Source organism: Diorhabda carinulata, chromosome X (genome assembly GCF_026250575.1).
Source record: "Diorhabda carinulata isolate Delta chromosome X, icDioCari1.1, whole genome shotgun sequence".
In the NCBI taxonomy this organism is placed as follows: domain Eukaryota; kingdom Metazoa; phylum Arthropoda; class Insecta; order Coleoptera; family Chrysomelidae; genus Diorhabda; species Diorhabda carinulata.
Window position 1 is genome coordinate 19,747,668 of NC_079472.1, and position 23,532 is coordinate 19,771,199.

General features: G+C 32.9%; 2 protein-coding genes across 2 annotated transcripts in view; both read left to right on the forward strand.

The window, feature by feature from the left end:
• Window positions 1–5,392: 5,392 nt before the first annotated feature.
• Window positions 5,393–12,538, forward strand: LOC130901294 (sialin-like). The gene is made up of 9 exons (XM_057812527.1): window positions 5,393–5,691; window positions 5,939–6,065; window positions 7,708–7,882; window positions 7,936–8,169; window positions 9,564–9,738; window positions 10,863–11,117; window positions 11,181–11,457; window positions 12,058–12,178; window positions 12,285–12,538. Exons 2-9 carry the CDS (start codon window positions 6,001–6,003, stop codon window positions 12,420–12,422), a joined length of 1,440 nt encoding a protein of 479 aa, XP_057668510.1. The 5' UTR covers window positions 5,393–5,691; window positions 5,939–6,000; the 3' UTR covers window positions 12,423–12,538.
• A 2,723-nt stretch (window positions 12,539–15,261) lies between these two features.
• Window positions 15,262–23,532, forward strand: part of LOC130902362 (uncharacterized) — a 31,692-nt gene continuing 23,421 nt past the window's right edge. Inside the window, exons 1-5 of the mRNA XM_057814457.1 lie at window positions 15,262–15,459; window positions 17,785–17,959; window positions 19,798–20,031; window positions 20,939–21,113; window positions 22,566–22,817. Coding sequence (XP_057670440.1) covers window positions 15,404–15,459; window positions 17,785–17,959; window positions 19,798–20,031; window positions 20,939–21,113; window positions 22,566–22,817 — 892 coding nt within the window. The 5' untranslated portion in view covers window positions 15,262–15,403. The remainder of the gene's footprint in view (window positions 15,460–17,784; window positions 17,960–19,797; window positions 20,032–20,938; window positions 21,114–22,565; window positions 22,818–23,532) is intronic.

Sequence of the window (23,532 nt, forward strand, 5' to 3'; positions counted from 1 at the left end):
CAGGAATTTTTTTTAAATGGTCAGATTAATGGTCAATGGTGTTATGAAGATAGTACGATCTCCAAATTGTGGATATTCCTTACCTAAGGATAGAAGTTACTTTGGTATTCAATACATTCTTGTATTATTTTGAAATGAGGACAATTATATTAAGAATTCATCCAGAAAATGAGTTTTCCAATGATTTACTCTTTAAAGTAAACGTAATTGGTCGTATAAATTGAACTTCCGTAACACATCTAAATCTAAATCAAATGCCAGCCGGACAGGTTTCGTCTCGGATCAGTAGTTCACAATGGTTGCTCTCATTTCGTCTCCGTCGTCTGTGAGGTTCGAATAAAGTTCTTAAATGTACATTGCATAAAACACTATGGAAACTGCAATGCGCCATTCATAATAAGATACCTGGAATGCTTACTGTAGGTGTTGTGCTCCTCCATGACAATTTTCGTGCACGTAAAGATCTGTTGGAATTTAATCATCTACTCTACAGTCCCATGATTTCATATTTTCCTGCAACTCAAGAAATTGTTTACAACGGCTGAGCGTTTGGTAACATACGAGGAGGTACCCAAAAGTAACCGGAATAGTATTGCCATGAGTGAAGCTTTTGTAGTACTGATTTCGCCAGTACTCGTCGCCAGTTCAGTGCCGCGCGGGCCGTTGACCTGTCACTTATGTTCGTCACTAGTGACCGTTTTTGCTAGTGCTGTTTTCTACTCGGTAAAAACGCTGCAGAAACTGTTTTAATGCTGAAAACTGCTTACAAAGATGATGCTATGGGGAAAACTCAACTGTATGAGTGATTTCCTCGATTTAAAAATGGCGCCATGTCGATTGATGACAAACCTCGCTCTGGATTTCCATCGACTGATGAAAATGTTTAAAGAATTCGAGAACTTGTGCGCACAGGCCATCGACAGACAATTGATCAACTGAACACTGAAATCAGTGGAATATCTTTGAGGTCGGCTAAGCAAGCAGGTGACTGGTTTTTCCGCTATGACAACGGACCTGCACACTCAGCCATCACTGTTTGCCTGTTTTTGGTTAAAAATAACATGATTCCGCTGCCCAACGCACCTTACTCGCCTGACCTGGCTCCGTACGACTTTTCCTTATTTCCACGCATGAAAAGTGGCATGAAAGTGAACGAGACGGGAGCTTGCAGCCATCTCTAAAAATGAGTTCAAATAATGTTTTGAACATTGGAAGCACAGCTGGGACAAATTTTGGTGGCTATGTACAAACACTAGCTGAAACTGAAAACAATAAATATATTCCTGAATTTATTTTTTAGATGTTCCTAATATGCAGAGTGTTTCTAAATTCATGAAACTAAATTCAGGAGGTAATTGCTCGGATGAAATTAACATGGATCTTTCTTATGACAAAATTTCCTCATCCCTCCCCTTCCCGAGATATCACCCTTAAAAGGTGGTGATTCCAAAATTTCAGTAATGCTAGAAAATTGAAATTCTGTGATTTTTGTACACTCGCAAAGGACTAACTAAATTAGCAATCCTTACTTTCAACCATTTATATTCACAGTTTTTTATTCAATTTATTGAAAAAATCATAAACTATGTTGTGTATTTTTTTTCTGCAGCTATTGATTCCGTGACGAAATCTAATAATATTTTTTTTAAATAAAACAACGAAATTGAGTTATGATGTTATGTTATGAAAAATTGTAATGGTTGCTAATTTCACCACCGTATATTGAACGAATACCGGTATTTAAATTTTTGCGACTACACGGAAATTACACAATTTCAAGTTTCTAGCTTTACCTATCTTAATTTCATATGAGTAATCACCTCCTGAATTGAGAAGCACCCTGTATATTAATTTCTTTTCTTTTGTTATTGCTATTGTGAAAACGTTAAATCTGTGCCACTACTAGAGCTTACATGAAGTAACGTGAATCACTGTCGAAGATGCTTTTCCATTCTATTCTTGGATCGACTTTAACAGAAGCTACCAAAGAGAATTATAGATAAAAAAGGAAATATTGGGCCTATAAAAATTTGTTTTTATATTTTTGTTGATTGTCCTCTTTACAAACAATCATATCACCAAGTAATGAGGTCTTTATAATATAATTATAAAAACATTTCACTCGTTAATTAAATATTTACAGATAATAAAATAAATAATTATAGACTTGTGCCAGTTCATTGTTTGAACTGGCACTTTGATGCTTCGAAATCTGAAAACAAAATTTCATCTACTATTTTTTGAATTAGTGACAGACAGTTCCAGTTGAAGCATATAATGTTCAAGTGTCTTTGGAATTGCAGTTGAAGTAAGAAACGTGAGTATTATTATTATTTTAGACTTTAAATATATCTAACAACATGTTTGACATACTGAATGACCGATTTCTATCGCATAGCCGATACTAATAGAGCGGCAATAATAAAATTCAGACTATAAGCTTCTTTTACCACGGAATCTCTCAATTTCAAGAACGTTTGTGAATTTACACTGTTAGGGGGGTTGATTTTAGAACGAGAAGTGTTGTGGTTACAAATTAAAGGAGTGGAAAGGGGATGAAGTTGTGTATGAAAATTCCTTAAATATCATTTAAAAAATCATTCAATTTATTGCTTATAATATTCTAAGGGACAAATGGCTTTCTATCTCCTTTAAGATAACCGTTAATTGGATATCAAATTCTTATTCGAGAATTCGCGTTATTCTACATTTAGAGTAGCCAACAGTCTCCAAAAATATCTCTCTTGAAATCTGTCCAAAACAAACTTAAACTTTTCAATATAAAATATTTTCCATAAAATTGTCCTTCGTAATCTCCAAAGTCTTTGGTTCAAATTCTCTGTTCTCTTCTTGGACATAATTCATTACTGTATCTATAATATCTCGCTAGTGAGTAATTGAATTATTTATATAGCTGGATTACTGTAAACCAATCTTTTGAATTGTTCTTATCAGGTTTATCTATCCAAGTTAAGTGAAGGAGAACGTGACTTGAATATCTCAAAACAGAAAGTAGTCAAATGGTCATGTGGTAATTCTTTCTGTTCAGTCCACTTCAGATCATAAACAGGAGGTTTTCAGAGCCGGAATTACTAGGGAGAATATTTATAATTTTATCAGATTTATATGCTTATGAGAATATTTGATTATTTTTCTACGACTTGTATTGTGAGTTGTGACTTTTATACGGGAGGTCAGACGAACGGATAGGCAGACAAAATTTCTGATTAAATTCCCTCATATGTAATATGGTAAGAGCTCAAATCGTTTACGCCTTTTTCACTAGTACACTCCAATAACGATATGAATGACATAAACTTAGAAAAAAAACATGAAATTTACATAAATTTTATTTTAATTACATCAGTGCTTGTTAAAAAAGAATCTCGAAAAATTCAATTCTCAATGTTGCAGCGGGGAACCATATTTTTTATAAACTTACAAATACCTCTTAGTAATTTATATGTTATTAACTCTGAGGATTATACAGAACTGTGCAATTAAAGCCGCGGACAACAGCTATTACTTATTTAATTATAAAAACGTTAGTTTGAAATTAGTATGGTAAGTGGAGTGAGCTTGACAGTCAATCTATTTCTTAGTACCTCCCTTCACTAGCAATCTTCTTCTTCAATCGTTCACTCGTGTATGATAGGTTTAAAACCTGTTTCTTCTTCAGTTTCAGCCTCCTGGATCCAGATTGTCTCACCATCTCTTTCTCGGTCGACCAATACTTCTTCTGCTAATGTGACTATTCCATTCTTGTTTTCGTTTCAGTACCCAGTCAATTACATTTTCTACCTTGCACGTATTTCTTATGTTTTCACTTATTTCTCTGTCTAAAAGTGTTTTCCCTGCTATTTTCCTGAGTACTTCAATTTCCGTTGTCTCTAGTAGTCTTAGTTTGTCTTAGTTGTATCGAGCATTGTCTCTGCTGTGAATGTCATTATAGGTCTAATTGTTGTTTTATATATTCTGCTTTTTGTTTCTTTTGTAAGATGTTTGTTTCCAAATAGTCCTGTGAGGCATCCTGCTTCTTTATTTGTTTTGACGACCTGCTGTCGCACCTCATTCTCGACATCTCCATAGCTCGTTATGTCTATTCCTAAATATCTAAATTTTAGTACTGTTGTTTTACATGACCATCAATTTCTATTTTGGAGCGTATAGATCCCTTAGACGTTGTCATGTATTTTGTTTTCTCAGCTGAAATTATCATATTGTACTGTTTACCTAATGTGTTGAAGATGTATTCTAATCTTGGATTCAGCGAATAGTACGGCATCCTCCGCATAGCAAAGTATTTTAAGTTGTTGTGTACCAGACCTTTTGCCTTGTACTTTTTTTATAACTTCGTCCATTATTATATTGAATAAAAAGGGGTTTAATGAGTCACCTTGTCTGATGCCGCTATTTACAGGTGCAGCATTTGTCAACTTGTTATTAATTCTGGCTTGGACTTGGTTATAGGAATAGATGTTCTCGATGGTCTGAACTATAATTATCGGGCACAAGCAATCAAATTATCCCAATATTAAATCCATAACTGGAAGCATTTTTGTAAGAATTCTTTCGAAATGAGTTTCGTTTGCTTTGTTCTGGCCTTCGCATTGTCCAGGAGAGCCAAAATTGAAACCTTTTCGTCAAAAAATTCGCGAATCAAATGCGACTTAAGGCACGACGGGTTGTCATGATAAAGAAAACAGTGATGGGATGTGAATCACCAGATTTTCATTCAGGATTTTTGTCTAAGGTTTATACAGACAAAGATAACGTTTATTTCTTACACAAAAAAATACTTTTTGACAGTAAACCACGGAGCTTGTTCTGTATTTCTTGATAGTTACACAAATGAGTTTACAAGTACCTTCATTCCATTGATTAGCCTTTAGCTTAGCATAAGATATTCAAGTTTTCTCCTCAGTGAATATGCGAGAAAGATAATCATCTCTATCTTCAATGTCAGTAAGAATTTGTTGCTCAGTAAGAATTTTAGGATCGCGGAAATTCCATAGCAAGTACACTAATTATAAATTCAGGGTTTTTCTAAACCTTTTTTTTTATTTGTACGAACTAGTTTATCAGTAACCAAAATCGTTCTTCATTATGCTTTTGATTACTTTCTTCATTGATCTGTTCGACTCATCTTCTAATCATTAAATCACTCATATCGTTTTATCTGGAAATCTCGATAAATTTCACTCGTTTTAACTTTCGGCGGGATTTTCAATAAAAGCAGATATTATTAAGGAGCATTACAAAGAACACATCGGTAGAATCGATCTGAAAACGGCTTCTGATTGAGTGAGAGAAACTGCCACGCATGCTTAGAACAGCGATCGTTGTGGTGCTGCTATAGGAATGAAAACGAAACTTACATTGTGGATATACTATGTATAAAAAATTGTGAGAGGATGTGGAAGTGGCACCAGCTATCATCTGCTGTTAGGTGTGTACCAAACAGCGGATTAGAAACTCTGGTGGTCTTGATGAGACCCAAGTAGGTCGAAGTCGGTCGATACATTATCCATCTCTCCTACCAATTCTAATCGGTAAAGAAGTTAATCCATATCACATACTCATATATATATCGTATATAATTAGAGTTGATATTTCTTTCGTCGTCGCGTCAAAATTTATGTAATTTGTTGTGTGAAACATTCTATTTCAGTCTATATCTATATCCTCTAAGTAAGTAAAAATTTGAATAAACATATATTTACTTGCATATCATTAACTTTCAAAGGTAATTCGATCATCTTCTTTGTTATTGATGGAAGATTAAGAGCTTCATGAGATTATTTGACAAATGTTATATTTAACTATTTGTTGTGTCTCATAAATCCGAACATTAAACTCATGATAATAAATAAGTATCCAAATAATAAATATTTATATTTTTTTGTCTTATCGTAAATTCCCTTTCTGTTAATTCCAGCGTTAAACTAATACGAATTAGTAAACAAATAACTTTAGACTGCCAAGCGTAATTTTTCAAATATGGTGTTAAAACTTTTTCAAATATTTGATACTGACGAAAAAGTACCAGAGAATGAAAGTACTCGGTGAGTATAATCAATATTTAATAAGCGAATAAATAGTTTGTTGACATTCGTTAGATGCTTAAGAATTGTCATACTTTCTCTGCAGTTGACAAGCTTTTAGTATACAATGTGGTTCATATGTAGGGGTTATTTTGTCAATTTTTTCCGTTATCCTAACTTTCAAATCAGCAATTTGTCTGGTTCATTAAAATATACTTTATACTTTCGTGAATGTTTTATTAAACATCAAAGAAAATCTTTAAAGATTTTAAAATATTAGTCAAAAATCCTAATAAACAATTGATATGAACCTAGTAAGGTGTTGTCATGTAGGTATTTAAAGTTACTAAAAGATGTCAGAACAATATTTGTGCGCGTATTAAATTTAATTATGGCTCGTTTGTCTGAGACTTAAAGAATAGACATTTCAATTATGATTGGTTGTGGTGATAAAACAAGAACTCAAAAGGAGGAAATTTTTAATAATAAACACTGATGAAAAAAAGTTAGATGTAGATATTGAGGAAAATCCTCGGTAACTTGCCAGCAACAATGATGTAAGTAGATCATCTATTTTTAAGTTTCTCATGAAGAAAATACCACACCTAAAATGTTCAGTGGGCTCAGGACTTAAATGAAGATGATCCTGATGGAAGGCAACAATTCTATGAGTTGATGATGTACAGAATGAACGCAGCTTTGCAGTTCATAAACAAAATCCTCACTGGATGTGCGAGACTCACACTCAATATCCTAAAAAAGTGAACGGTTAAGCTGGTATCATTAACAATGAAATTATTGGCCCTTATGTATTTGAGGGCACAGTTAATAGTGAGGTTTATCTAGATTTTTTTATTAACTTCTTAGTGCTTACATTACAAAGACTTTTTCTTTATGTTAATCATCCACATGAGATAGATCGATCTATTTACTACCAACAAAACGAGCTCCACCGCATTTTGCACGTACATCTAGAAGCGAGGTTTTTGGATGAATTGGAAGACGTGGAACGATCGAATAGCCGGCTAGATCCCCCGATTTGACTCCTCTCAATCATTTATTATGGAGTTATTTATACTCTAAAGTATATTTCACTAAACCAGACAATATTGCTGATTTGAAAGTTAGGATAACGGAAGAAATTAACAAAATAACCTCTGAGGGTGAGGTCATATAAAATGTACGAGAATTTCATTCAAAATCGCCTTTGTTATTATCAAGAAGTGAATGGTGGTCATTTCGAACATTTAATGTGATTGTAATGTACATTGAAAAATTCATTTTAAATATTGTGAGCATTATTATCTTTATTCTTCGTAAAGTTTTGTGATAAAGACATTATCAAAATTTTACATCTCAGAAATTAATTTTCTCATTTATAATTGTAACAAATTTGGAAAAATTGTGTATTGTTGAACAGAAGGCTGAAATCCCTTTCCAATAAGGGCTGGAGGGGGATAATATATTCTGTAAATTGTCAATTTAAGAATATAAATCGCCCGATTCAGGTTTTTTTCAAACAGTACATAATAACGCTAAAATTGAATTTATTCCATACATATGGAACGCATTGTATATCTCGAACACGGAAGGAAAGTAAAAGTTTGAGGTGGGAAGATTTTGGATATTACTATCATTATCATGTTGATAATTTTTGTTTCAGTTCGAATCACAGTCCTCCAATATGGTTGTTTTGGAGGGCAAAAAGATATGTTGTAACGTTGATGGTTTTCTTGGGACTTATTAATACTTATCTTTTAAGAGTTAATCTGAGTGTAGCTATAGTCGCAATGACTCAATATTATAATGTCACATTACCAAACGGAACTATTGAGCAAGTAATTATTTCGTTGGTAGATTTTTTATCGAATTTATTTTTCATTATATTTAGGTTAGAGATTTTGATTGGGATAGTAAAGTTCAAGGATATCTTTTAAGCTCTTTCTTTTACGGATACGTCTTTACTCAACTAATTGGAGCATACTTAGGAATTAAGTATGGTGGTCGAATAATAATTGCTACTGGAATCGGATTAGCATCAATTTTAACTTTACTCACGCCAGTTGTAGCTCAAGTTAATGTTTATTTATTTATAATAGTCAGAATTTTGGAAGGATTATTTGAGGTATGTACTCATAGCTTTGATTATTCATTAATATGGTTGTGCTAATAAAAACCCCACAAAAATTATCGCATCACTCATTATTTCTTAAATATTTTAAATGTGTTGCCTGTTTTTAAAATTTTACTATTATTACGAATTAAAACACCAATCTACAGAGGATAAAAAGTTTGTTTTACCAAAACATAGAAAATATCAAAAACATTGTACAAAACATCTATACAAAAAAATGAACGGTGCTGGAACTAAAACCAGGCAATGAATTTCTAATAGCGTGTGTTGCCGCTCCTCGCTCTAATTACAGCTTCTATTCGTCTTGGAAGGCTTCTAAACAAGTTCTGGACGTATCCCTGCGGCATGTTTTCCCAGAAGTTAAAAAGAAGATCATCTAGTGTTCTTATTGGTGGCGGATGTTGCTGAATTTGCCATCCTAGATGGTCCCAGACATTCTCTATTGGGTTAAGGTCCGGGTTACGTGCAGGCCAATTCAGGGTGGTATTTCGACCTCTTTTAAGTACTGCCGAACCACTCTAGCAGCGTGTGGACGAACATTATCGTGCATTAGCACATAGTTGTCATCGATATGAGGCATATAGGTCACTTCATGGGGTTCTAGGTTATTGGTTATGTACCTGTCAGCATTTAGTCTTCCATCATTCAGTGGTACTAACTCCGTGCGACCCTCGAAAGAAATTCCTCCCCAAACCATGATAGAGCCACCACCAAAGGTTTCAGTTTGACAAAAATTAACCAGATCGTGCCGTTCACCACGTCGCCTATATATACTGGTATACGTCTATCTGATGAATACAGAGAAAATCTTGGTTCATCCGTGAATAAAATATTGGATCAATCTTGAATATTTCAATTTGCGCGTTCTCGAGCAAATTCCAATCTTGCTACTCGATCTTCTCTTAGCCTATTTCTAACTGTTTGTAGGTTTATTCGGACATTACGAGCAGCCAACAGATCTGTTTGCAACATTCGAGCGGTGGTATGCCTAATTCTTAACGCCGTTAACCTCAAATAACGATCATCTACTACCATTCGTCACATGTCTTGTTAAACGTTGAGGCACATCCATTATTAACAAAATAGATTTAAATTTTCACTATACAATAACACAATTTGCTTAAAAAGTTCTCGATCTCAATCTCAATCTCAATCTCGATCTCCAGGACAGAAATGATTTACTCGAGCAATTTTGCTTCCAAAAAAATTTGTAAGAAATTGAGATATTTGATATGATAATGATAAGAAACCATTAATATATATTAAGTTGATACATATATAGATTGTCCCAAAAACTAAAATTAGGTATTAAAAATATCCGAAAATACCAGTGATGCGATAATTTTTGTGGTCTGTATATTTGAATATCTGAATTGCGATTTAAGGGTTTTATAGTTCCAAGTACTTTAATTTTGTGGAGAAATTGGGCGCCACCACTAGAAAGATGTCGCTTATTAACTATATCCATTTCTGGAACATACCTGGGAACAGTAATTTGTCTACCTATGTCTTCGGCACTAGCTTCTAAATTTGGTTGGGAGAGTATTTTCTATGTAACTGGTAAGATCATACATTGAATATTTTTTTATGTTCTTATTTAAGAGATTTTTTGGTAGTTCGCTGCTTCTGGTTAGGTTTCTTTATCTATGTCTGCCGATGAATCTATTTGACTATGGTTTAGTCATTAATTCGAAAGGCAACACATCAATAAATTGGCCAAATTCTATAAGCGTACCTAATATGAGAATGCGAAGGAATTTTTCATTGTTAATATCGTATTTTTTAGTGTCAATATGCTATTTTGACATTTCCAAACTTAACCTAGTTTCAAGCGTTCTATGTACTATGTACTAATAAAATATACGAGACTAAATATACTTATTATTCCTCTTATTTCTATAGAATACTTGTTGAAAAAATTTCAAACAAAAATTACCTGGGGTTTTAAGGTGTTTATTACGTTAACGTTTCTAAACGACAATGAATTCCAAAAAACTGTATTTGAATATAAAAATTTGCCACATGAAGTATTGCTCTGCATTGAAAAAAATGCATGTAAAACGAAGTACAAGTTTTTCTAATTGACTTCTGGAGTTTACCCAAAGGTGTCATGGAACATTTTAGGGCCCCCAAAATTATAGCATACAGATTGCACTAAGTCACTTTTTTGCACAATATTTAGCAATGATATTGACTTCCAATGATGTCTTTGACATGACGATCAGAGCTTAACATCAAGATATACGATCAAACAGAAGTGATTACACGAAGCCCGAGGGATTTGAACAACGAACAATGAGGAGAACGCAAAAAAGATAAGATTCAAGAAACACTCAATTGAAAATACCATTAGTTATCCTAAATTGTTGGCATAAGACTATAGAAGTGTATCTGCTCTGCCGGTGTCCTGATTTGACGGAGTAACTGCGTTAAATTTCGAGAAAAAATACAAGAAATAGAAAAAGTGGAAAAATCAACTTAACTAATTTTCCAAATTGAGTAAAACAAAAGGGGACACAATGGGTCTCAGGCCTAGGAGTGAACCACGACCAATCTACGGTACCAAACTAACATAACCTAGATAATTCTACAAATTTTCAGCACTGCACCTCACGTAACAAATTGCATATTCAGCACCGCTGTTGAAGATCTGTGTGTATGATTATTGAACCATTGTATTTTAGGAGCGTGTGGTTGTTTATGGTGTTTATTTTGGCTACTATTAGTAGTCGACTCGCCTTCAGACGATAAAACAATATCTAAAGAAGAATTACATTATATCACGTCTTCTCTTCAAGAAACACGGATGGAAAATAATACAAAAGTTCCGATTTGGTCAATTTTAACATCAGTTCCAGCGTGGGGTCTACATATAGCTGTTTCTTGCGAGCTTTGGGGATTCTACACACTTTTAACCCAAATACCGAAGTTTATGAAATGTAAGTGATCAAATTTTTTATTATATATTGTCATAATTCTACAGGCTCTTCAATTAATTTTAGATATCTTAAAATTTGATTTGAGCTCGTCAGGACTGGTATCGGCATTACCTTATTTATCTGTGACAGTAATGGTGCAATTAGCTGGCCGTTTATCAGATTACATACAAGCTAAAAATAAATTATCAAACAGTTTTATTCGAAAATCATTCGTAGCCTTCGGTTTTGGTATTCAATTTTTATTCATTATAATATCAATTTACTGGTTATCACCAGTTACTACCACTTTATGTCTCACAGTAGCGCTGGGCTTTGGAGGATTTTCCATGGCAGGATTTTCGTGAGTATTATTTTTAGTAGAAAACATTGAATTGTGAAACTCCACTAAATTTGATTGAAAAATATCAATAATTTAATTTATTTAATAATTTTTTCCTCAATATTTCTCGACAAATCTCATAATAATGGGTTTAAGAAATAAAAAATGACATGTATTGACGTCGATTCACGTGAATTATTGTCATTTGTGCAAAGGAATGACATTTTGGTTTATTTAATTAAGTTTTTTCTTGTATAGCCCAAAATTTCTTTCGTTTCGGCACACACAGCTATACAGGAATTAAATGCTAGAAACCCCAGCTCACTAGTAATAGCGTATTTTTTTGTAAAAAAACACAAATAATTACAATGTCAATGGTAATGTTGTAGGCGGAAATACAAAAGCAAATCTAATTGAATATTTATATTCATTATTCAAAATGAACTGGTACGAAATTAAAATTTGTATACACCACGGTTACTAATTTAGCCTTGGGTAACTACGAGGGTCCGTACTTACGAAGCTTAAGCTTAAGGCCCTCGGCTTTGTAAGACTGTTGCCCTCAGGGTATAAACATCAACTCAATATCCTTCATATATAAACTATTATGATATTTTTTAGTGTTAACAGTTTGGATCTAAGCCCACAATTCGCAGGTATTATCGTTGGATTATCGAATACTATTGCGACACTTCCTGGAATAGTTAGTCCCATACTAACAGGATACATTGTAACTGATGAGGTGAGCATGGATAATACTCTTCAATTATATGTGAAAAATTCGTCACAATTAATTTCTTTTTCATTATAATATATTATAGAAGAATTCGATAATGTTTTTGTTTTAGGAAAACGTAGATCAATGGAGAATTGTCTTCTGCATAGCTGGTTGCGTTTATTTATTTGGTGCCATACTTTATTGTTCAATCGGTTCAGGAGAATTGCAGCCATGGGATCAATCAAAAGAATCACCAGAACGTGAATGAAATACAGTTGACTGAATTATAAAAATCTGTATAAGTAATTTGTGAATTTATAAATACTGAACAATGAAATGTGATATTATTTTTTTAAAAAACGAATTAATAAATGATTTGAGTCAGTTTAGTTTTATTTTCTTATAAAATCCCACATCCTTAAACAATTCAAATTGAGATATATAAGTACTACTAGCTGACCCGGCAAACATTGTACTGCCATATAAATTACATCTACGAAACATTTTTCTAGTTCAATAATAATAACTAACTTACTATAAGTGTATAGGGATGTATTATAATCAAAAACGTTGTATAGACAATGGAAGTATGCTTTATCACATCAAAAATAATTTCATATTCATATTTTCAATAATTCATATTTTTACTATCAATTGGTCGAGAATATGCCACTTTTAGTTGTCCAATAACCACTTTGAAATGAGCCTAATATTCTACATCAGGCTCATATTGGAATGGTATTCGAAGAAATAAATCTGATGTAAATGCTCGAAGAACTTGTTGGCATTGTTGGACAATTTATCTACGTCTGTTAACTATGAATCTACGCGTTTCTCTTTGTTCTAATTGTATCTGTTGATCTTGTACATATAATCTGTAAATAAATCAAATTAAAATACTTATTTGTGAGAAACAGTGACTCAATATTGAATTCGTTTGCTTATTATTTGACTTACCTTTCACAATAATAGACCACGTGTATTTATTGAATACGTACAGGTTTCTGTTTTGATTTGAAACCATTTGCAAAAAATGTTAAATACAATATATACAGGTACGATAATGGCCGTTGTTAGCGGTTTGCGGGAACTCACGTATTTATTTATATGAGAGTAAAAACTGTCTTTTCAGTTATTAATAAATAATTATTGCACTGGAACTTAATGATAAATTTACGCTAAGAGTGAAATAAACATGAGTGTTGCACAGAAAAATTAAAATTATAAGAATAAAAGTCACTGCTACGATCGATACAAAAAAGAAATTGAAATTAAAAATAAGAATTTATCGTACTATTTTAATTATATTCTATTGTCATCTTGCAATCCTATTGCGAATCTGTGGATTCAATTAACAAATAAACTAGATGGAAAAATAGGGGTTGATCATAGAAGAGTGAAAAATTCAGTTTATAATTGAAAAATAAAAAATAGGTGTTGATCGTAGTGAAAATTTTATCTAAAAATTTTATGGGTGGACTACCCTTAAGATTTAAGGGGATGAAAAATAGATGATCGATTTACAGACCTACCCGATATGCACACAGAACACCACGACACGAGAATTTTATATATTAGATAATCAACGAGGAAGATTTAATGAAGCTTAACAATTTCGCGTTTTTTATAGGTTATGCTGTTTAATTTAAGACTTCCCGAAAATTATGATCGACTTGTTAGGAAACTGACTTAAGTAATCGGGACGCTGTAGCCATAAGATTAGTTCTTCTTTACATCCTAGTGTGCAAGTTTGTTTTTGTTTCTAGAGTTCTAGATTCTTAGTAAATTGCCTAATTAACAAGTGATGATGATGAATTTCTGATGATAAGAAGAACACTTCCCGAAAGCTTGTAGTTTTAGTTGAATAAAGAGTTCTCATTTTCCAAAATTTGCTGCAAGCTCCAATATAATGGTCTTTGGTTCTAACTAGTCAGCAATAGAATTAGATTCTCGGGTTGAAACGTTGAACCCTTTATTTGGTCCGCTCCTATGAGGAGGATTGGTTTACCTTGACCAAATCCTATTGTACACTCCTAATTCGTAAACACCGTTTTTCTTTATGACCTCAAATTTCTCTCAAAGCTTGTCGTGACTATCAAGTTATACCCAAATCCCTTCGACTCAAACATCACACTAAATCATCATCAATCTCTCATATCCTCAACAAAGACAGTTCCTCTCTTCTTAGAAATTCCCTACATACCACTCGAAAAAATCCTCACGCCACCAATCTCCGGCTTCTCAATATTTTTCATCACATCCACTCCTTCCATCTTCACCCATTGATATGTGAGACTTTCGGTCGTTTATCTAACCAGAAATCCCAGTCATGCTTGAACTCATTAATAAACGATGGAAATTATGGAGATGTAGATGTAAGAAGTTTAGTTTTTTTATAGTCTTCTAAATTCCAAGAAATAATTATTCATTCTTGAATAAGAAAACCTAAGACGCCTCGTATGTGGCGAGGAAACGAGCGCTTCGTCATGATATAGTCGCTATACTCCAAAAACAGTTGATTTTACAGAAAAATGCGAGAGACATTTTTTGTAGACAATTTTATTAGCAATAAATTTTATCATAACAGCTATTGATGTCCGTGTAATAGATCACGAGATATTTACGAAAAACTGATATACACAATACCATAATAAAGATGTATATAAAAAATTAGCTCAATAAGAATTTTTCCGTAGATAAAACCTAAAATGACTGGACTAAATTCGTTTTATTAAATATATCTGTAAAGACTATGATTCTAGTTGAATAATTAGCGATTGAAGAAGAGGAAATCCTCTTCTTTTCACAGAATTTCGGAATATTTTGTTTCATGTTATGGGAAATAGATTAATAGAAGATGTGGTCACCTGAGGGAAGGTATTAAGAAATAACATTTGGTAAAAACATAGAAAAAACTCGCATAAGATGAAGTTTCCAACAAGGTATTTCTGAAGCCTGTGAAGGAAATTGTTTTTAAATTTTTATACACATTTATTAATTTATATTGAAAAGCCGAATATCAATCAAAATAACCCTTTATTATTTAAATTCACCATTTCAACAACAACCATAATTTTTGTATTGTTTTGTTTGTTGATAAGAACAAATGTTTTCAGTAATTAAAATGTATCCAATAGTTTCATTTATGCTAGACACTCTTATCAACTATGCTATTTAACGACCGTCATTCTTATTTCGATATTTTTAAAACGTGCTGAAATATGTTGAAAATACAGTACTTAGTTTAAAATGATTGTTTCGTTGGATAAACAAGAGCAAACATTAGAATTTAGGGATTGCAACAGGTAAATTGAACTCTTCTATACACTGAAAAAAATTTATATTTTTCATAGAATCAAACAACAATTTATTTCTTAGTTTAAAGGTTATAAAATAGACTGAATATGAATATATGTGAGGGTATTTTGAGAAGGTTCTGACCTCAAGTTTTCTTCCAAAATAGTTTTGTCCATACACTTTTTCCAGAGAAAATATTTCTTACGAAACAGGAAAAAATTACTGGGAACCACATCTGATGAATATGATGGTTGGTTAACCAACTCTAAGTACAATTTGTGAATTTTAAGCTTGTCGATTATCGAAGTGTGAGAAGGTGTGTCCTCCAGAAGGAAAAGCGCTTTCTCTTTCTTCAAATGCGAACAATTTTTAACGATTTCTTCCTCTACCTTAATAAACAATGCTACGTAATGCTTTCCTTTTTGAATATAATGGATGAACACAATTCTGTGACTATCAAAGAAAAAACGGTCGTCGTCACTTTTCCGGCTGATGGAATTGCGTTTTCCGGAGCAAATTCCCATTTGCACTGTCTTGACTCTTTTCTGATTTCAGGAGTGTAGTAGTGAATTCAGATTTCATCTACAACTATGAATCGATGAACATAAATCCGACTGATTTTGATTGAATTATGTTGATAAGGTTCTGGTCCTAAGTGAACAAACGTAGCCTCTTCATATTTTAACATAATTCCTACAGTCGGGTTTAAATCGGCTGAAGGGAGTCAATATCTTAGCTTAAGACATAAAACGTATTAATTTAGTTTAGGTTAATTAAATTGCTCAATGGTCTATTTTGTCTAGATTGTAGAGTAATAAAATACCCAATAGGTACTTTCTTTATTATAAAAAAATTATAAAAATCTAATGATTGTCTGTCATGCCGTTCTATCCGGCCGATTTCCTTCATGTTTTTGATTGCACGGTATTTATATCTAGATTAGTCATCAAGCATTCAAAGTCACTGAACTTATGCCCTCCATAAATTATATTGAAGCATGCCTCTTTCTTGTTCATTCCCGATGTTTTTAAAAGTTTCTGCTTTCATATCTCGAGTTCTAATTGATCTAATTGTTTGTTTTGGTCTAAAACCACTCAGAGAATCAAGCCCTTTCATTATGAGTGAATTGGTTGATTCTGAGAAGAGTTGAGCTCAGACAGTCAACTTCACTTTTAAATTTTTCTTAGATTTTTGCTGCATATTTCGAGTTCTAATTGAGATAAGTTGTTCTTTTTGGTCTAATAGCACTCAGTTCATCAAGCTCTTTCTTTAGATATATAATATGAGTGACTTAGTTGATTCTGAGGAGAGTTAAGGGCTGACAGTCGATTTTACTTTTAAATTTTTTTGAGATTTTTGCTGCGTATCTCGATTTCTAATTAAGGTAAGTTCTTCTTTTGGTCCGAAACCATTAAGTAAATCAAGCCCTTTCATTTGAAATATAATGAGGGACTTGGTTGGGTCTGATGAGAATTAAGATAGGATGTTTTTAAATTTAGATTTTTGCTGCATATCTTGAGTTCTAATTGAAGCAAAAATGCTCGATTTGGTATAAAAGTGAATCAAGCTCTTCCATTTCATATATAATATGAGAGAATTGGTTGAGTCTGAGGACAGTTAAGTGCGGACATACATGACAGATACTATAATTATCATTAATACTGTCATTGCTGCGAAGCAGAACGGGTTTTCTTATTTTTTATAAAAAAAAGTATAAAAATCAGGAACAAACTATCAAACGTTCAATATAAAATCTAATCTGTTCATACTATTTAATAGTAATTAATGTATTGTAACTGCAATTATTATTTTTTTTTCGCTTCTTTATCCGATTTTCAATATATGAATATTTTAAAAGAGAATAAATTCTTAATGTTAAAAGTAGAGTAACTTCAGTCTCAACATTCTGTTAGTTCAGAATTTCACGGACCCTAAATTCTGCCAGCGATGTTTACGTAATTGAATGAAACACCAGCACATTTGAGAGAGGAAAAAATTATTTTATCAAATTAATATCCTCATAACGTTGATTGAAATTTTTGCTGTAACACCGAACTCCCTTAATTATTACGTATTGAAATTTTCGTGATATCTATCAAGCACACGGATGTTTATTACACTCATGTACATAAACAATGTATCTTTGGTTGCGGCTCTGATTCCGAATTAATTTAGAATCCGATCGGATAAAAACATCCCCGTGTTCATACATCACATCGATTGATTACGTTCACTGTGAAATCTTAAATAGGATCGTAATCAATTTAGAACTGATTCTTAATTCACACACAAAGCTTTTATTTCTTAATGGTAATTTAAAAACAATTTTCCAGCGAATCTTATAAATCTTCAGTATGGATGTTTTGGAAGGCGAGAAGATATATTGTGACACTGTTGGTATTTCTCGGTTTATTGAGCGACAATGCTTTAAGAGTGAATATAAGCGTAGCCATTGTGGCTATGACTCAAATGAAAAATGTTACTTTGGCGAATGGGACAACCATAAGTGTAAGTAAATCTATTTTGAGTGCAACAGCGCTCTATGAATAATTTTATTGTGACAAAAGCGAGGGCGGTTCGAGGAAAACTCTCTGAGAGACAACGTGACGAATGTGGGAGTGCTTCGCCTTGCTTCGTTATTGTTTCACTTCGTGTCGATTTATTGAACGCGAGGAGGCGAAGCAAGGAAGCAATATTCTGTTGACTGCTGTATAGAATGGAATTATACCTAATCGAACTAATCATTTGGAATCCTTTTTATATGGATAAAAATAAAGATTTGTATATAGGCATATAAAATTCTCATACCAATACCCTTTTCTGAGTTGCGAAATCAGAACTTATTCATTCCCGTATTATGAATTTTTAATGGATAATCATGTACAATCTAAAGATAGCAAAAACGAATTTTTTAATCGATTTTCTAACACAAAGGTACTCTTTAATTAACTGGATAAAATCTATGGAGATATGTAGATTTTTAGATAGTTGTACAAAATTTGTTGTTGCCATAAAGAGACATTCTGAAAAAAAAAATGATCAAGAACTGTAACTATTCATTCAAAATACTCACGCGCTTCTACACAATTCCGGAGTTTACGGAGGATATTTCTTCGAACTTGAAAGAATATTTCAAAATTCTGCCTCATAAGGTCACAATGGAAGTCTATTCTATCGATTATTTCGTTCCTTGTGTTTACAGGTGTTGCATATACTGAGGTTTTAAAAAATGACGAAGGTCTACAATGAACTATACGAACACCACCACAACTAGCGTACGCTAACTGTCACTACAATTTATCGTATCAATGACAATTGTTCATTAGATTCTTCAGGAGCAACTTCTTTACCCCTTTCACATCCAGAAAGTGCTTTTGTTATGAAAGTAGAGGATTATCCAGCAAGACTGGCCTACGCTCGTTTTGTTCTAGACAAATAACTAGTTGCGTACGCTAGTAGTGGGATCAGCATTATTTTCACGTCATCTACTCATTCTCGAATTTTTTTCACCCAGTCCCAGAACACTCTATATTGAAGGCATCTACCCCCTTTTTCGTTTCGATTTTTTTTCTATAATTTGGTGATAAAATCACATTAGATACATTAGAATACTAGTAGGCACATAAAGTAGCTAATTTTTAAGTTTCTCGGCAGGAAAATATTTTGCCGACTGTTTGCTCGAATAAAAAAGGAATTTCTATTGAATTGAATTGAAAGTTTATTGAAATTAATGAAAATTAATAATTTCAATTTTTTCTTGGTAATGAAAATAAGTTTACATGATTTTTGTTGGAAAAAAATAAATTTTTAAGTCTTCAATAGTGAGTATTCCCACTTCTAGCAGTGATAACAGTTTGCAAACCAAAATGTATGCTTTGAATCAGATTTTGGACCACTTTCTGCGAAAGACTGTTCCCCATAACTGCAACAGTATATCACGAAGCTCTCTGGAATTTCTAGGGGCCGGCACATGTCTCTGTAAACTTCTCTCCATCTCATTCCAGCTGTGTTCAATGGGATTCAAGTCTGGATTGCGAGCAAGCTAAACAAATTGCATGATTTGAGCCTCGTTAACATACTCGGTAACTATCCATCATTGGGTGATGGATTCTCATGCATAAGGATTACGTCGTCTACAGGAATAATCATTAATTGCACAGCATTGTGACCACTGAGCGACGTATTATAACCACTTACACTTTGCTATTGTTTATTCCATAATCTCCTCTTTTGCTCTTTTGTCTACTTATAACTGAGTTTTAGAGATCTTCATTTCTATTCAGTGGCTAATGTTAATGCTTAAAATATAATTAACTTCTATCGTCTCAACAAAATAATATTTTTAGGAAAGTAATTTTGATTGGAACATGAAGATGCAAAGTTTTATTTTGAGCTCAAGTTATTATGGATTTTTATTCACTCAATTAATGGGGGGATATTTATCGGCACGATTTGGAGGTAAATTAGTATTTGCAACAGGAGTTGCTGGTGTTTCCATACTTACTCTATTAACCCCAATAGCTGCAAAAACGAATGTGTATTTCTTAATAGTTGTTGGTTTATTCAAAGGAGTTTTTGCGGTAAGATATGTTTTTTATTTCTTATTTCCATAGAGAATATAAATGATGCAAGTATATTCAAAGGCTTAATTTTTGTATCGTGTTGTATAGGAGCGAAGGAGGGAAGGAAAATAACAGCGTTAACATATTAGGCAATTACAATCAACCAGGCTGTCAGATCCAGAATAATTTTCATGTGCCCATTGACTGCAACCTCTATCATCATATTATGTTATTTTTTTCTGTATCAGCAAATAGCACAAATATTTTGACATATCGTGGTAAAAATTCTAACTTCCTTTTCTTGAGATGTGTCAGCTTCATCATCAAAAAGTTTCATTTTCGCTGTTTTGACTTTTTGTTGTTGGTTATATCTTTAGTTTCTTCCTGTTTCTGTAGTACATTTTCTTTCTTCGTTGTTAGTTTCCTTCTTCTTCTTTGCAATTATTTTAGTTTTACATTTCTTCCCCTTCTCTTCAAATACTATTTCCATTAGCGTGCTAGATAAAAATACTGAATATTTTTGACACGGAGTTTTTTTTGTTATATATGTAAGGTAGTAGACTCACAACTAATAGAACTTTTGCAAAATTATTTGGTATGATTGGCTCTGTGTAAAGAGACTATTCTTGAAACGTCGATTATTGAGAACGAGGTAGTGGAAGGATTAGCAGTAGCTGGCTCCGGGGCTGTTTTATCATTCAACATATACAGGATTTGAGAAAGGTTTGTGTTTGGCGTTTTGTGTGCTGTCGTCGATAAAAAAAGAAATAACAATAAAAAGAGAGTGAAACAGAATTGAAGACTGGTTTAACAAGTTTAAATTGACACATATGAAAACCGAAATAACTCATGTGACACTCTCTTTATTTTGGATGATTATTAAGAAAATTACAAGTGAAAAATGTTTTTATTCTTTTAATTTTAGGGTCCGTTATTTCCTTGCGCCAATTATATTTTCGCCAAATGGGCACCTACATCAGAAAAAAGTAGGTTAGTAACAATTGGTTTTTCGGGAGCTTATGCAGGAACTCTCATATCTTTTCCGATATCTTCAATATTAGCAACATATCTAGGATGGGAAAGCGTTTTTTATGTACTCGGTAACTGGTTTGAATTAATAAGTGACTGACTTATTCAAAATTTCAATTTAGATACACGAGGTTTGTCCGAAAAATAATTATTTTCAATAATTTCGTCGCGATAGTTTCAACTATCTTATTGTACTCTAACCGGTGTCATTTTAGCGCAAGTTGAAAGAGAGTCAAAAATGACAGGAAGCTACACCGGCACTGTAGGGAGGCTGAAGAAGGCGTACTGTGGAATATTGCCCTCCGAAATTTGACGAATGTGCTAGCACAATGTCCGCTCTGATTCAAAGCTTTAGCTACGTGACATAACAATATCTTCAATGTACGAGTTGTAATCGTGTAAACTTTGGGATCATTTTTGTGGACTTCACCATCTTCATAATAAAAGAAAGACGGCAACATTGTATTCACTTTGATCCAAATTCGATGTGATTTTTTGGTCTGGGTGATTCAGAATTCACTGTGAAGATGGCCACATTATTTCTGGATCAAAGCCGATTTATCACACAGCTGGGTCTTTCTAGGATTCCAGCTAAATATGCAAAATAAATGATCTGATTTCTTACTTTAACAAAAATAGACGAATGGAAGAAAGACTATAACATACCAACTGGTAACCTTATATGAGGAATTACTACTTAATTTGGATTTGTTGATACTTTGCCGAAATTTCCTCTTTGATTTTCTTCACTTCACAACTTTCAAAGATGTTTGCGTAGTACCGGAAACTTTCATAATATTTACAGAACTAGTTTTTTGATATACCAGTACGAGACTTTTGATTTGTAGTGTTTTTAGCATCACAACTTAATAGAATATGACATTTATGTTAAACTTTTTCCTAAGTATGTAGATAACAAAAGATACTTTAATGGTCGTTAATGGAAAAAAACGTAAAATTTAGAAACAAGACAATGAAATTCATATTAATATGAAAAACACTAAAAAAACTTTTACTATTGCTCAACATATCATCTAAATAATCAGCAAAAACTACACCAATTTGTAATTTCAACGTCGCTGGTGGAGACTCTTCTTTAGGAAATATATTTCACCCTATTTAGATAGAGTTAGCAATTAATATTAATCAATTTTCATTTCCTGTGGTAGAAGTATCAATAAAAATGATTAGAGTGGGGATGCAATATATTATTTGATGAAATGCGAAAGTATTTAATATAAAACATCACTAGAATCTTACAAAAGCACGTCTAACATATTAAGTTGGTGGCTGCATATCCCGCCGAGTTCTTGATGGCTTACTGGTGAAGCCTATGTTTCATTCTCGGAATCCTTGATATGTAGATATGTTCGATAATTTTGGGACAAACCTCGTACTTAACCTTATCAGAGTTAGAAAGGAGATTTGTATTAGCAGGTTAATATAATATGGTTTCACCTTTACCATCCAAAACAAAGCAAAGTTATAAAAATCATAGTTATTTCTAAGTAATACCTTTTTAGGAGTTTTTGGTTGCGTATGGATGGTACTTTGGTTAGTTATGGTCTCTGATTCGCCGTCTCGGGATTCAAAGATCAGTCAATCCGAACTTATATACATAACCAAACATTTAGAGGAAATCGAAAAAGAAAAATTGATAGTTCCTTGGATAAAGATCTTCACATCGGTGCCTGTATGGGCGTTAACAATTGCCGTCGGCTGCAAAGCATGGGGATATTTCGCTTTATTGAGTCATTTGCCCACTTTCGTAAAACGTGAGTAGTAGAAAAATAATTGACAAATATCTTGTCAATAAAAGTGGAAGTTGTATATTTTTCTTGAAGACTATGTGGATTTCTCGACACAGAATATTCGATAGAGATGTAATATAATAAGACAATTAGGAATTAGATAGAAACATTGGATTTATTGTAAAAAATAGCAAGCTTAAATATATACATTACGGTTTTCTACATTTTTTCTTCACTTTGCTTTGTTTTTTGTTTCTGTGTGTCAATCGGCACATTTGTGACACAATTTTAATTTTTACTTTGCTGTACTTGAACACCATAATAATTTATTAGAATAAACACTACGATTTCTAAGTGAAAATGAATATTTTTTTTACAAATAGGTACATACTTCTCAGGTTTGATTTTGAGCCTTTCAACTTTAGGATAGAATAAAATTGATTTAGCTTTGAGGGCAATTGGGAGTTTGTGTTGTGTTGACTTCTTTATTAATAACACGTGCATTTGAAGCTGACGAAGATGTAGTAGAAGATTCAGTGCCGGATTAAGCCAGCGCGAGCCTGTAGCAAATTTGGACAAGGGGCCCTTGGTTTGCTCTTGAGTTTATGATATTAAACTCAGAAGAGAGTGACAACCCGGATCAGCTATGTAGGTGTGCGTGCAACAATGTCTTTTTTTAAATAGACTCCCTATATTTTATATTACTTTTACAAATCAAAGTGGTTGGCTTTTTTAAACT

Bases quoted from the DNA above. Each gene is read 5' to 3' on its own strand.
- LOC130901294 (XM_057812527.1), top strand. From the start codon at position 6,001: ATGGTGTTAAAACTTTTTCAAATATTTGATACTGACGAAAAAGTACCA. The intron at 9,739-10,862 runs GTAAGATCATAC...ATTGTATTTTAG, and splicing joins GAGTATTTTCTATGTAACTG to GAGCGTGTGGTTGTTTATGG. The intron at 12,179-12,284 runs GTGAGCATGGAT...TTTTTGTTTTAG, and splicing joins GATACATTGTAACTGATGAG to GAAAACGTAGATCAATGGAG.